General features: G+C 38.2%; 1 protein-coding gene across 1 annotated transcript in view; it reads right to left on the bottom strand.

Annotated features, from left to right (window-relative positions):
• rttn (rotatin) overlaps positions 1–14946 on the bottom strand; it is a 181259-nt gene that overhangs the window by 15242 nt on the left and 151071 nt on the right. Inside the window, exons 32-35 of the mRNA XM_048595750.1 lie at positions 12446–12583; positions 10985–11202; positions 4707–4812; positions 175–272 (exon numbers count right to left, since the gene is read on the bottom strand). Of these exons, the coding sequence (XP_048451707.1) occupies positions 175–272; positions 4707–4812; positions 10985–11202; positions 12446–12583 (560 nt within the window). The remainder of the gene's footprint in view (positions 1–174; positions 273–4706; positions 4813–10984; positions 11203–12445; positions 12584–14946) is intronic.

The following is a 14946-nucleotide window of genomic DNA, read 5'->3' on the forward strand; positions in this document are numbered from 1 at the left end:
AAAGACTGCCAAGAGGTCAGTATGTTAAGAATCTCTTAAAAATAAAATAATTTAACTAATTATGTTAAGTACAACACCTTAATGTTTTTATTGTAGCACTTGTTCATTAACAAATTTCTTGAATGACAATGTATAGATTGATTTAACTGTTGCTAATCTAATCTCTACGATTACCTTTTTCCTTTGGATCACTTTTCCAGGTCTCAGTGAATCCAAGTTGAATTGTACATAAGTATGCTTCATCTGCTCTATACAGCTGTCAATGAGGCCAGCTAAAAAAAGTAGAGATAACAAAAATATTAACAATTGTCCACCTTTGTTCTATTTCAATATTGCGAAATAGTTTTCATACATTCGATTATGTTCAATGTCTAATTTCAAATTATGGAAATCCTATAAAGATACTTGAACTTTATTACATTATAAATCAAAATTAAGGCTGTTGTATAGACCGACAATTTGTTTCTTTGAATGCACTGTGGAAAAAACATAGTTATCACTTTTTTATTGAAGAATTCAATAATAAAAAATATCTGGAATTAAGAATCTAATGATGACTGTGTCATCCAATGATGACCATTGTCGATTGTCAGGAAAAACCCATCTGGTTCAAAGGAAACTGCCATCCTTACCTGGTCTGGCCTACGTGATTCCAGACCCACAGCAGTGTGGTTGACTCTTAACTGCCCTCTGGGCAATTAGGGACAGGCAATAAATGCTGCCCAGCCAGCAATGCCCTCAAACCATATAAGAAAATTCTTTAGTGTATAGTATATGTTAACATAAATTCCTTTTTTTTGTTTTGATACTTGTACGGTGGGGAGGGGGGTCAGGGAATTTCACTGCATCTATTTCTATCAGTTCATGTCAGCTTCAGTGGTATCCATAATAAGTAAAAGCTCTACATGTTGCGCTGAGAATAGCCCTAATCCAACCTGAGGAAGACTCTTTCCTCTTACATAAATGAGCATTTTCTACATCCCACATAAAATCTTGAGAGCTGCAAGATTAAATTAGGAAGAATAATGCATTAATCCAAAGTTCCATGTATAATTACAGATGTTTTTGATGGGTAAGCAACACATAAAACACATGTTTAGGGGAAGGCACTGGTGTAATGGTAATGTCACAGGACTGTTAATCTAGCAACCCCAGGCTAATGTCTTGGGACATGGGTTCAAATCCCTCCATGTTTATGAAAGTTGAGGGCTTCTGTGGCATAGTGGTGGTGTCCCTACCTCTGAACTGGAAGGCCTGGCTTTAAATTCTACCTGCTCAATTGGTATGCCATAACATACCTGGACATGTTGATTAAAAATATCTAAAACCTCCACTTTGAACAGGTTTTAATTTAATGCCATATAGATCTGCACCCTTCTACCAAGCTGAATCGAACTAGCAATTCAAAACCTTTGTTCTCTAAAACTTATGGGGATGCATAACAACAATTATGTTATGTGGAGAATGCATATCAATGAAAGAATGGCAATGAACCTATATATGTAAACACCTTAATTCTGCATTCTGACATCAAGTTTTTGGATGTCAAACCTGTACAAATTTGAAAAGCGGAGCTCTTGCATTGGAGCTATATCACCAGGTCCTGGTGCCAATTCATGACAAATGCTGTTGTCACAGTTTAATCTCGATGATAATACTTGCGACAACTATTTCAAATGGCAGGCTCATATGTGCTATCATTGGTATTTGATAGAGAACTGCAGAATCAATGAAAATGCCCTTAAGATGTATCTGAGCTTCTGGTGTTTTGGAATTAAAGGAACTGTCTATAAGCAATATCACAGTCTTTTCTCTCCAACATGCTAATATGTGGATGTATTTACCAATCAGCTGCTTACTAACTAGTTGTCTTTGAGTTCTTGCAACTGTCAAAACATTTGAGAGGAAATTGCATTCCACTTCTGATTTGTCTAAAGGGAGATAAAATCATCTGGGATCAATTTTCTGATTCAAATTAAATTTGCAAGTTACCTTGAGTTAAATATTTGGGTGATTCCTGAGAATAATCTACTGAGAGTAATGAAGCATAGATGGTTGATTTACAATAAAGATTTGTACATCAAACTTTACAAACTGAAACAAATGCTAATTGAAGCCTGGTTTTCAGTGAAAGGAATTTAAACAGTTCTTTGAACAAACCTGATTAATTAATACAGTAAAGTTGATTAATCAATTGAAAAATTGGAAGAACTTAATGGGATACAATTTTCAAATAACTGAGAAGTGCTTAGTCAGTTAAACGGTTTGTGAACTCAAAAGAATTATATTTTAATCAAATGTTGATCAGATATGAAAAATACTTCAATATTACGTTACATTCTTCAGGAGCTAGAACCAAAATAACAGTATAACACTACAGGCAATCAAACAAACAAATTCAACAGAGCACAGCAAAAGACAGAACTAACCAAAGTAGAACATAATTGCATAAATCTTTTCCATGTTGTGTTATAAGGTCTATAGTTACCTTGTGAGAACTAATTAAAGTAACTACGATCAAAAGTATAAGATAATAATAACTTGCTCTTATGCTGGGCACTTAATAAAGAAGGTGATTCATAGAAATGCAATTAGCCAAAAATGGACAATGAGTAAAAGGGAATATTTTTGGGCGGGGTGGGTGTATGTTATCATAAGATTGGTTGAACAGGTTTTAAGGATGTATGAAATTGAAATATGGCCTTGGATTTGGAAGATGATGACATTGAGAAGAAACAGAAGTTGGAGCTGGGTTGACAATTTGGAAGGAAACATGATTCCATGGTAGTAAGTTCATTTCAGGATAACAATGGCTGTTTTCAAATGGAGGGAAACAATAACTGAGGACAGGAAAACATTTACAGTACCACATTGCATGCGAGACATGAGGGAAACTGGATCATTAATGTAAGTGGTAAGGAAATAAGTAAGCAGGATGTGGGTGTCATGAGCTCAGAGTGCGTGAGAGAAAATTGAAGAGATGTTGGAGCAAGATGTAGGGTTAGCTCTATGGCAGGAGGGTTTAGTTCAAAGACATGGAGGAAGCGACTTTGTGGCAGGAGTGCATGGATAGATGATTTTAATATCACTGACAAAGAAGAGCCCAACTAACAACATCAACTTTAAAAAATCAAGACAACAATTGGATCATCTTCAAGTCTATATGCATTAGTCAAATTCTAATCCAACTGTAATATTTGGCCATTCTTCATGTTTCCCAAGATATCGCTGCTGAGAAGTATAAGGTAAAGAACAAAGACCCTTCAGAAAAAAATCAATTAGTGATATGCCCAGATCCTGACACTATTTATGACATGACACCTGCAATACTGATCACCAATAATACCATCGTATGCAATGATTTTTGCCCAGGATGGTAAATACTCCTTCTGTGCAAGATGGATAATGAAAGATATTTATTTTCCTGCCACCAGCCACTGCTTTCCCTGGTATATACTTATTTGGCCACAAAATATAAGAGCAGAATTAAGCCATTCGGCCAATTGAAACTGCTGTGCCATTTGATCATAGCTGATACGTATCTCAACCCCATTGGCCTGTTTTTTCCTGTAGCCTTTGATCCCCTAACTAATCAAAACCTACCTGCTTCTGTGTTAAGTGCACTTAATGACTTGGCCGCCATAGTGTCTGTGGAAATGAGTTCTACAGATTCACCACCCTCTAGCTGAAGAAATTCTTCCTTTTCTAAAGGGTCATTCCTTCACTCAGGCTATACCCTCTGGTCTAGTCTCTCCTACTAGTGGAAACATCTTTTTCATGTCCACTCTATCCAGGGCTCTCAGTATTCTGTAAGTTTCACTCAGATCTTCCTTCACCCTTCTAATCTCGGAGTACAGACCTAGAGTCCTCAAGAACACCTTCTATGACAAGCCCTTCTTTCCCAGGAAAGTTTTTGTAAATCTCCTCTGGACCTCCTCCAATGCCAGCACATCCTTCCTTCGATATGGGGCCAAAAACCTGCTCACAATATTCCAAATGTGGTTGGTCTGACCTTACACAGAGCCTCAAACAGCCTCAGCAGCACAGTACATTCGCAGTATAGCTTGTTTTCTAGGCCTCTCAAAATGAATGTTAACACTGTACTTGCCTTCCTAACTGCCAACTTAACTTACAAGTTGACCTTAAGAGAATCCAGATCAAGTCGCTTTGTGTTTCAGATTTCCAAAGCCATTTCCCATTTAAAAATTAGTCTGTGTCTCTATTCTTTGAACTGAAGTGCAAAACCTCACACTTGCCCATATTGTATTCCATCCTCAACGTCTTTTCCCACTTTCTTATCTTGTCCAAGTCCTTCTGCAGCCTTGCTGCCTCCTCAACATTATCTGCCCCTCCACCTACCTTTGTAGTAAATAATAGTAAGAGATCAGGGCTAAGAATAGTGCATGCAGTTGACCAGATAGATCAGTTCTCATACGGTCTGAATACCTTCTTATTCTTCTTATTCAGACTGCATCAAGCTATTATGGATTAATTACTGGCACATGGGAACTACAAATTCATGACCATGGGAGAACAAATTGAGAATGTTCCAATCCATTTCACTTGTAACTTTTAATAATCATTCGAGAGAATGGTTATTGGTGCCATGTCCTTGAGGGCTCTTTGAACATAGCCTTCTTTCTGGTTCATTTAACATCATTACTTTTCTTGATAATCCAACCAGAGGTAATGTAAGATTGGCTTACCTTCCAATGCATGCTTCTGAGCACAAATGCTTACAGGAAGCAATGCTATAAGAGCACCTGCTGCAACCTTCCTGAGAGTATCGTCAGATGATTTACCCTCAAAGCTCTATAAAACAAAATGGAAAAACCATAATCAAATCAAAGTAACTGAAAAGTATAGTTTATTTCTCATAGTATCTCAGTAGCACTTTCAATATTTTATTCTCTAATCTAATTTTAGTTTCAGCTAGTTAAGTATCCTTTGCCAACGTCAAAACACAGATCCCTTTCAAAATTCCTTCAGTTGCTCTGTAGTTTTTGCCTCCACTCAAAATACAAAAAATTCTATCAACGTACAAATACTTAAAACAAAAGCTTATTATGAGACCGAAGAGAACAAACAAGTAATTAACAGTATCTTAAAACCATTTTTCTCCAATCACATTTACTGGGTAATTGGAGTGCAAATAAAGTAATGTGGTCTACTTCTCTAGATGATCATAAGACATAGGAGCAGAAGGAGGTCACTCAGTTCATCCAAGTTCGCTCTGCCATTCAATGAGTTCATGGCTCATCTGATAATCCTCATTTCCACTTTCCTGCTATTTCCCCATATCCCTTTGATTAAAAATCTGTCCTTTTCGGCCTTGAATATACGTAAACAGACTGTCTAAACAGCCTTCAGGGGTAACCAATTCCACAGATTCACAACCATTAGAGAGAAGAAATTCCTCTTCATTTCTTTCTTAATGTGTGACCCTGATTGAGAACATGCTCTGTGGTCCCAGACTCTCCCATAAGGGGAAACAACCTTTCTGCATTTGCCCTGTGAAGAGTCTTAAATGGTTTCAAGAAGGTCATCTCTAATTATTCTATATTGCAATGAGTACAGGCTCCATTAACTCAAACTTTTCTTATAAACCAGTCCGTACATATCTAATATCAACCTGGTGAAACTTCTGTGGACTGCCTCCAGTACCAAGTATATCTTTGCTTAGATAAGGAGACCAAAACTGTTCATAATATTACAGCTGTGATCTGACTATTGCCTTGTATTGTTTCAGCAAAGTTTCCTTACTTTTATTTCAAAGGCAATGGAGTATAAAAGCCAACATTCCATTTGTTTTCTTTATTACCGGCTGAACTTGAATGCTAGCTTTTTGTGATTCTTTTTGAGTCCATGACAGTATCAGTAAGAATGCCCAGCACAGTCCTTGAGGAACCAAAGTCCCACCTTCACATTGAAAATACTATCCATTGTGTTCTGTGGCACTATCACCATGTTAAATGGGCCAGATTTCAAACAGATCTAGCAATTTTAGACCAGACATCCATGAAGTGCTGCGGGTCATCAACCACTGCAGAATTGTACTCCAACATAATCTGCAACTTATGGCCCAGTGCATTTTCTACTCTACTATTACCATCAAGTCAGGGGATCAACTACTGTTCAATACAGAATGTAGGAGGGCATACCAGGAGCAGCACCAGGGATGAGATGGCAACATAGTGAAGCTACCAAACAGGACTACAAACATGCCAATCATAAGCAGCAAGTGAGATATAGAGCTAAGCGATCCCACACCCTACACATCAAATCTAAGCAATGCAGTCCTGCCACATCCAGTCATGGATGGTTGTGGGCAATTAAACATCTGACTGGAGGAGGCAGCTCTTTCAATATTCCCATCCTGAATGATGGAAGAGCCCAGAACATCAGTGCAAAAGATGATGCTGAAGCATTCGGAACAATCTTCGGCCAAAAGTGCCAATGATCCATCTCAGCCTTCTCCAGTGGTCTCCAACATCACAGATGCTGGTCTTCAGCCAATTCGATTCATTCCACGGGATATCAAGGAAAGGTTGGAGACATTGGATACGACAAAGGCAATAGGCCCTGACACCATTCTAGTAATATTACTGAAGTCTTGGGCTTAATTCCTAGCCAAGCTGTTCCAGTACAGCTACATCACTGGCATCTACAAGACAATGTGGAAAATTGCCCACAAATGTCCTGTGCACAATAAGTACCTGGCCAATTACTGCTCTGTCAGTCTACTCTCGATCATCAGTAAAGTGATGGAAGGTGTCATAAATAGTGCTATCAAGCAGCACTAGCTCAGCAATAACCTGCTTGGTGACGCCCACTTTAGGTTCTGCCAGCTCCTGACGTCATTACAGCCTTGGTTTAAACATAGACAAAACCGCTACATTCTAGAGTTGAGGCAAGAGTGATAGCCCTTGATATCAAGGCTGCATTTGACAGAGTGTGGCATCAAGGAGCCCTGGAGTCAATAGGAGTTGGGAAGAAACTCTCCACCAGTTGGAGTCATAACTGGCACACATAGTACGATGGCTCTGGTTGTTGGTGATCAGTCATCTCAGCTCCAGGATATCTCTGCAGGAGTTCTAGATCTAACCATATTCAGCTGCTTTATTAATAACCTTCCTTCCATCATAAGGTCAGAAGTGAGGACGTTCTGCACCATTTGCAATACCTCAAATCCTGAACATGCAAATCCCGCATGTTCAAATGCAGTAATCTGGGGAATATCCAGGCTTGGAGTGAAAAATTGCAAGTAACATTCAAGCCACACAAATGCCAGGGAAATTATCATCTCCAATAAGAGACAATCTAACCACTGCCCCCTTACGTTAAATGGCATTAACATCATTGAATGTCCCACCATCAATATCCTGGGGGTTACCACTGTCTAGAAACTCAATTGGGCTTAAATACAGTGATTACAAAAGCAGGTCAGAGACTAGGAATCCTGCATTGAGTAATGCACTTCCTGACTCTCCAGATCTTGTTTACGACCTACAAGGAATATATCCCATCCCTGGAATAGTACAGCTCCAACAACACCCAAGAAGCTTAACACCATCCAGAACAAAGCAGCCTGCTGGACTGGCACCACATGCACAAATATCCACTACCTCCACCACCTATGCTTGATAGCAGCAGTATGTACCATTTTCAAGAGGCACTGAAGAAATATACCAAAGATTCTTGGACAGTAGCTTCCCACGATCACTTCCAGCTAGAAGGACAAGGGCAGTAGACATATGGAAAAACCACCAACTGCAAGTTCTTCTCCATGCCACTCATCATCCTGACTTGGGAATATAAAGTTCACTGTTGTTGTGACAAATCCGGAACTCCTAAAGACATTTTGGGTTGACCTACAGCGCATGGACAGTAGCAATTCAAGAAGGCAACTCACCATTACCTTCACAAAGGCGACTAGCAACTGGCAAGGAGTGCTGGCCAGCCAGCGACACCCCCATTCCATCGACTGAATAAAAAATTAATAGCATCAGTGATTTGTTGTCCCATGGGCTTTTACTTTAATCAGTCTTCAATGTACATTTTACATTTTAGCAGATGATTTATTTTTCCTCCCTGGAAGAAGTGGGCTATATATTTTAAATTCATCAAAACAGTTACATCTTCCACAGCACTATTTTGGTGACAGTTTTTCCTCAGTCCTATACAAGTTTACACATGTGCAAATGCGAGTATTATGTCTTATTAGAATATGTGTGATTTTTCACTATTTTATTTTTTAAGAGTTTGGTTTGGAGTTGTGAACTGTGAGCTGAGAGCTGAAGGTGACCTTTGCACTGTGAGCAGTAGGTTATTTTAAAAAGTGAAGACAGCAAACAAACTGATATTTGCTTATGAGGCCAGGGCTGGAAGTTAATTGCAAATGGATTCTTGATTAAAGAATACTCTAGATGCATTGGTTCCAGAGACACATTATGCTCAAACAGATGGTAGACATTTGAAAGTTTACAGGGGCCTCATTAGGAGATAACAAGACTAACACAAAGAATGAAAAAAAGAAAGAGAAATGTTTGAACAGTGTTTCAAGTCAGAAGTTTGTGGCTTTGAAAGCTACAGGATGGTGGTTATTGTCCCATTATAAACTGACTGAAAGTTTGGAGAATAGAACCTCAGTTATAAGTATCAAGTGAATATTTTTCAGAGCCTGCTGGAAGCTAGTTGCATGCATTTGTGTCTTCAGAAACCAAACAAAATACAATCCTGTGTGCCTATGATGCTAGGATTGTGGAGTCTGCTTAAGTGAACTTAAGTTCACTAGTTAAATCTCATTTCTTTTGATGTATCCCTTAACTGTGACTGTCTATCTATTTGTCCTTGTGTGAGTGGGGACTAGAATTAAAGGGAATTGCATTTAAGTCATAGGCATTAGATCACCTTGTGGTTTAACTTTGCTCTGTTAAAGCTACAAATGATAAATAAATTGTTAAATATTCTGTTTAAGCTATAAACCTGGTGTCTGGTATCAGGCATTCAAAAAGTCTGGTGCTAGTTATTTAAAACATCTGGTTAGGCATAATGGGGATCAACTTTGAGGATCATTGAACATTTTAATAGGACAATGTGATGAATACAAGGATAGGGAGGCTAGTTTGATTTGGCTCTCTCTCTCTCTTTCTGTGTCATAACAACCTGAATAAAAGATCAGAGTATGTCAAAGCAATGGAGACGAGGGAAATTTTTATCATGCTATCAGAAAGCAAGAATTAGGTTTCTGCATTGTGTCACAGAACAGAATCTGTGGTGAGGATGGCCAAATGTGGATTTTAAGGTTTTCTTCAGAGGTAAGAAAGAGATTAACTTTGTTGGATGTTGATGGAAGGATTCTGAACAGATCACCAGCATTGTTTTAGTTGTTAAAAGAGAAACTGGTACACTTGCATCTAAAAAAGAGATATTAGGGTAAAATATTAAATAGAATATTCCTCAGGCAGAAAACACGATAGTATGCCAAGAAGAAAAGCTAGATAGCTGATAATGGGGACTGAGAGTGGATAAAACTGGCTGTGCAGAAAGCAACCCATGTCATGTCACAACCTGGGCGTGGGGGTGGGTAAAAAAAGGAAGCATTCTAAAATAACTGAACTTGATACTGAATCCCGAAGGCTCAAATAATAAATGAAGTCCATTGAAAGTGAAGATGACTCTCTTGACACGATACCATAACCGTAAAAATTTTGGAAAAGTAGGATATCTCAGACATCAACTCCCATCTTCTGTACTTAATTGCACGTTTAGTTATTGTAAGTCACTGTTTGATTTCTACATAATCAGCAGTGGCCCCTATTATTTCTACAGCAACATCTGGCACAGTTCTTTCATAATATTATCTTAGAAAGGCAAGATTTCATATCCAAAGACAAAAAGTGAAAATCAATACCACATGTACTATTCTAACGCTTTAGAGAATTTTAAGTGATTGGAGAAGAGCAGAGAAAAAGACTCTTCGTTCACCAGCACACATTGTCCTGGTTCAGCTCCTGGGAACAATCTTTAAACTACAGGGAGATTCAGTCCGCATAACACCAATACGAGAAGCTGAATTGGTGCTGTTATATGCCTGCTCAGTATGTGGTTTGAGCTCACTGTGTCAGTAACAATTTTGTTATGCACTGTACTCAAAATCTGTCTGGTTAGGAATCAGTGTTCAATCTGAAGTACTTGAGATTGAAAAAAGGGGAAAAAAATGACAGATTTGCATTTCTATAATCCCATTTACAGCCTTAGGCTGCCCCAAAGTATTTTACTGTCAATGAAGTGCTTTTGAAGTATAGTTAATACTGCAACATTGTAACAATGCCACGAACTTCTTGAAGCAAGTTTCCATAAACAGCAATGAGATAATGATCAGATAATTAATTTTTGTACAGTTGTTTTGCAGAATAAATATTGGCCAAAAGCTTGGAGGTTAGGTCATTCAAGCTCTCAAGCCTGTTCCATCATTCACTGAGATCAAGGCTGCTCTGTGGTCCATCTCCATGTATCTGCCTTCAGTCCTTGTCCCTTAATGTCTTGGCTTAATAATAATTTATCTATTTCAAATTTAAAACTAACAACTGATCCGTCATCCACTGCCATTTGTGGAAGAGAGTTCCAAAACATCTACGACTATGTGTGTGTAGAAGTGATTCCTAACAGTTCTCCTGAATGTCCTGGCCCTAATCCTCAGAATATTCCCCTTAGCTCTAGAATCCCCAGCCAGTGGAAATAGTTTGTCTACTCTGTCTTTTCCTGTTAATATCTACCCCACTCTTCTTCAAATTAAAGCCACAAGAGTTTTTATCCCTGTCACAGGCAGCAGATGGGCCATCCGTTTAATGCCTCATCTCAAAGAAAACAGTTCCAATAATGCAGCACTCTCATTGGAAACACTGTATTAATACAGATTAATTTAAATTCCTCATACATTCAAAACAAGTACAATTTATTTGCATTGGAATTCACCAAATACCTTTAATAGGCTCTCACAGAGCTGGCTGCCTGATGATTCATCCCCTTCATTTCCATCTAAAAGCTTTGTAAGAGCCAGACAGTTGATTGAGCAATTTATAGCTCCAATTTGGCATTGCCTCTTTCCCTCTTCAGTCAGAAGGAGAGAAATGAATTGTAAGGATACTGTATACAAACTGGGTCTGGTGGTAGACATCTGAATGCACAAGGAAATCGTACCTAAAAGACATACAAATATTCATTACATGATACAAACCTCATTCTTGCAATTGTATAATAGCAACATCATATAATATTATAAAACTTAATGGCATTATCACATTGAGACCAATAAAGGCTTGGGTTTAATCTTGCAACAGTGTTAAATCAGTTGGTTTTTTCAGTCAGGTAATAATTGGGAAGCTATAAATGGATCGGGTGCTTTGAGGATAGATGAATTAAGTATCACTGTAAATTCTGCTGTTCATCAAAATATGGCAACTTGTTGCTAGAAAGTGCTTGCTACAGGCAGTGACTGGAAGAGCAGGAAAGGCTCTCCTGTTATGCCTTCCAGTTGCACGGCAAGCAAATGTTCATTGTCATGTGAAGAATATTATAGATAGCGGGGGTCTTCCAGAATGTGTGAAATTATACCCTAGAGAAAATTGACACCTTGAGGATACATGTAGTTGTTCTCGGAAAAAGTGACAATACAAATCCAAATTTCACTAGGTTTATTGAGTACAAATCCCACAATCAACAGAAAGAAATTCTTGTCCAGCTTTCAAAAAGGATTATAAACGTACACACAACCATTTCCACTGGAGTTACAGGAAAATGACAGACAATTTTAACAGCTGACAGGTTTTTTGGTAGTCAATATGCATCTGTTAAATGAGAAAACAAATCATAAAATAGATCAAAATATTTCTGCAGTATTGCATACTAAATTACAGCCACTTACAATGATGAATTTCACCCTGTAGAGATTAATTTTAAATAAAGCTTTAAAATAGCAAAGGTAAGTGACATGGCATATTATACGTTTTGGATTAGAGGTCTCCTCTGAGCAGTAAGTAGCCTGCTGTTTACAGCGTACTATTGCTGCAATTTATATCAGACATGTTCAAATGACAACTAACGTCTAAGAATGCCTCATGGAGTGTGTGTGCATGTGCGTGCGTATATAAAACACCACATTAAAACTTCCAGATTTGGTGTCCAACGAAATAAAATTATGTGCGATCGCCTACGCAGTATTCATTGTATATTTCAATATGAAAATAACAGGAATAGTACTGGAGCTATATGCATTCAAATTTAGTTATGAAATTAAAATTTATACTTAAAATATTTGGTCACAAGATGCACACACAGTAAAGCTGCATCAGTTCAAGTGGGCACGACTGATTTAAAGTATCCTCAGGGGAAAAGTCTGGTCTCTTGAATACAAAGTATGCACACATTAGCTAGTTTATATTACCTATGAGAGCAGCCCAATGTTTTGCCACTGCAGTTACAACTGCTGGGAATGTATCCTGAGCAGTTTTCCGTAGGATTGTGTTCAAAAGCATAAATAAGTCTGTCCATGCTTGGTAGATGGCAGATGTTACCTCACAGCCTGCAAGACAGATAGTTATTAGGCTGACATTGAAAAATCACTAGCTTAAAAATCAGGGTCCTCAGCTACTAAGAACTACTGATGGGTGACAATAGACATGTCAGGTTTTGACTTCAGTCTATTTTTGCAAAATCCTTTGCTAATGTTTAATATTGTATTTAAAAGTACGCGTCTAGAGCACAACAAACATACACAACTGTTTACAGAATGAATAATCCATTTGCCGCTGAATTCTATTTCAATGCGCTATACTTTACATTCTCGGGCGATATTTGACATTCTTAGTAAAAACAAATTACAACAATCTGGCAAGCTAAGTAGTATGAGAGCCTAGATATAGGAGCAGGAGGAGGTCATATATCCCTAAGAGCCAGCTTGCCATTCAGTAAGATCAAGACTGACTTTTAGTCTTAGCTTCCACTTTCCTGTTCTAATCCCATATCCCTAGATTCCCTTAAGAATCCAAATTTCCATTGATTTCAGTTTTGAATATCATCAACATATAAGCATCCACAGCTTTCTAGGTTAAGAATTTTAAATGTTCCCAATCCTACAAGTGAAAATAAATACTCATAAATGAATCAGAGATAGTAGGAACTGCAGATGCTGGAGAATCCGAGACAACAAGGTGCAGAGCTGGATAACACAGCAGGCCAAACAGCATCGTAGGAGCAGAAACGCTGACGTTTCGGGCCTAGACCCTTCATCAGAAATGCTCTGAAGAAGGGTCTAGGCCCGAAACGTCAGCCTTTCTGCTCCTACGATGCTGCTTGGCCTGTGTTCATCCAGCTCTGCACTCATAGATGAATGACCTCTTGTCCTGAATCTGTGCCTTCTTATTTTAGAGTCTTTGGTTAGGGTAAACAGCTTGTCAACATCAACCATGTTAAGGCCCCTCAGAATCTTATGTTTCAACAGGATCACTTCTCTTTCTACAACAGGATTTCAATTTTAACACACAACAGTTGTTGCTGCTTAATTATTTCATGTTGCTATCATGTTATCACTTTCAGAGATGGTCTTTTAATTGCTTATTAAGTTAGATCCTAACTATTTCCTAAGGAAGAGATATTCTTAACCCTGGTACCAGGCAGGCCGCAGTCAGAATATTGTACTTATTGGACAGTTCATCCAACATTGCATCTGGGGTTCCCTCATCTGCTGAGGTAATCAATCTAACTGATTTAAAACTAAAAACAAATTTCCTGGTACATTTATCAATGTGCAACATGAAAAGTAAATATTCACAACAGGAACCGAAATATCTTTAAATTACTAACTTATCTAAAGTGCATCTTAAAAAAAAACTGCCTTAAAAGTTTTATCATTCCAAAAATTAATTAAAATAAAGAGATAGTTGGCAACTCACTCAAAATATATCCAATTAAACAATTATAACTGAAATGTGTCTTCCTAACTTTAAAGTCCAATTCTTTTTGCAATAAACGTTTGCATCCTATAAAACTTCCTAATGTTTTGCATTTCGAGAGAGAATCTAGATCCCTCTGCTTCTCTAAATTCCAGTCATTCCCCATTTCAGTAATACCCTGCTATTTTTTCCTTCCTGCCAAACTTCACATTTTCCCACAACATATTCCGTTTGCCAATTTTTGTCCACTCACATTACGTACCTGTATCCGATACCAGACCTTTTCCATGACAGGAAAGAGAAAACACAAACGTACTTAAAATACAAAAAAGTTAGAGAGTCATAATTTTATACAGCCCGGAAACAGATCCTTTGATCCAACTCATCAGCGCCAATCAGCCATCCCAATCTGACCTCGTCCCATCCAGATGCCTTTTAAATGTTGTAATTGTACCCGCCTCCATCATTTCCTCTGGCAGCTTGTTCCATACGTGCTCCACACCCTTTGTTAAAAATGTTACCCCTATGGTCCTTTTTAAAAAATTCCTCTCTCACTTTAAACCTATGCCCTCTAGTTTTGGACTCCCTCACTCTGGGGAAAAGACCTCAGCCATTTTCCCTACCCATGCCCTTCATGATTTTATAAACCTCTATAAAGGTCACCCCCTCAGTCTTCGACACTCCAGAGTGAATGGTGACAACTTATTTAGCTTCTTGCTATAACTCAAACCCTCCAGTCCCAGCAACATCCTTGTCAAACTTTTCTGCACCCTCTCAAGTTTAACAACACCCTTCCCATAGAAGGGTGACCAGAATTGTATGCCATATTCCAATAGTGACCTCACCAATATACCATTCGTAAAACATTATGACGACTTATAGAATTGTAAGCCTTTATTATCAGAGGAATTGGACATTAAAGTAATGATGTCGTGTTCCAATTATAAGTGTTTCATTGAATATGTTATGTGTGAGCTGCCGACTAGCTCTTTAT

This window comes from Rhincodon typus, chromosome 4 (genome assembly GCF_021869965.1).
Source record: "Rhincodon typus isolate 14 chromosome 4, sRhiTyp1.1, whole genome shotgun sequence".
Classification (NCBI taxonomy): Eukaryota; Metazoa; Chordata; class Chondrichthyes; order Orectolobiformes; family Rhincodontidae; genus Rhincodon; species Rhincodon typus.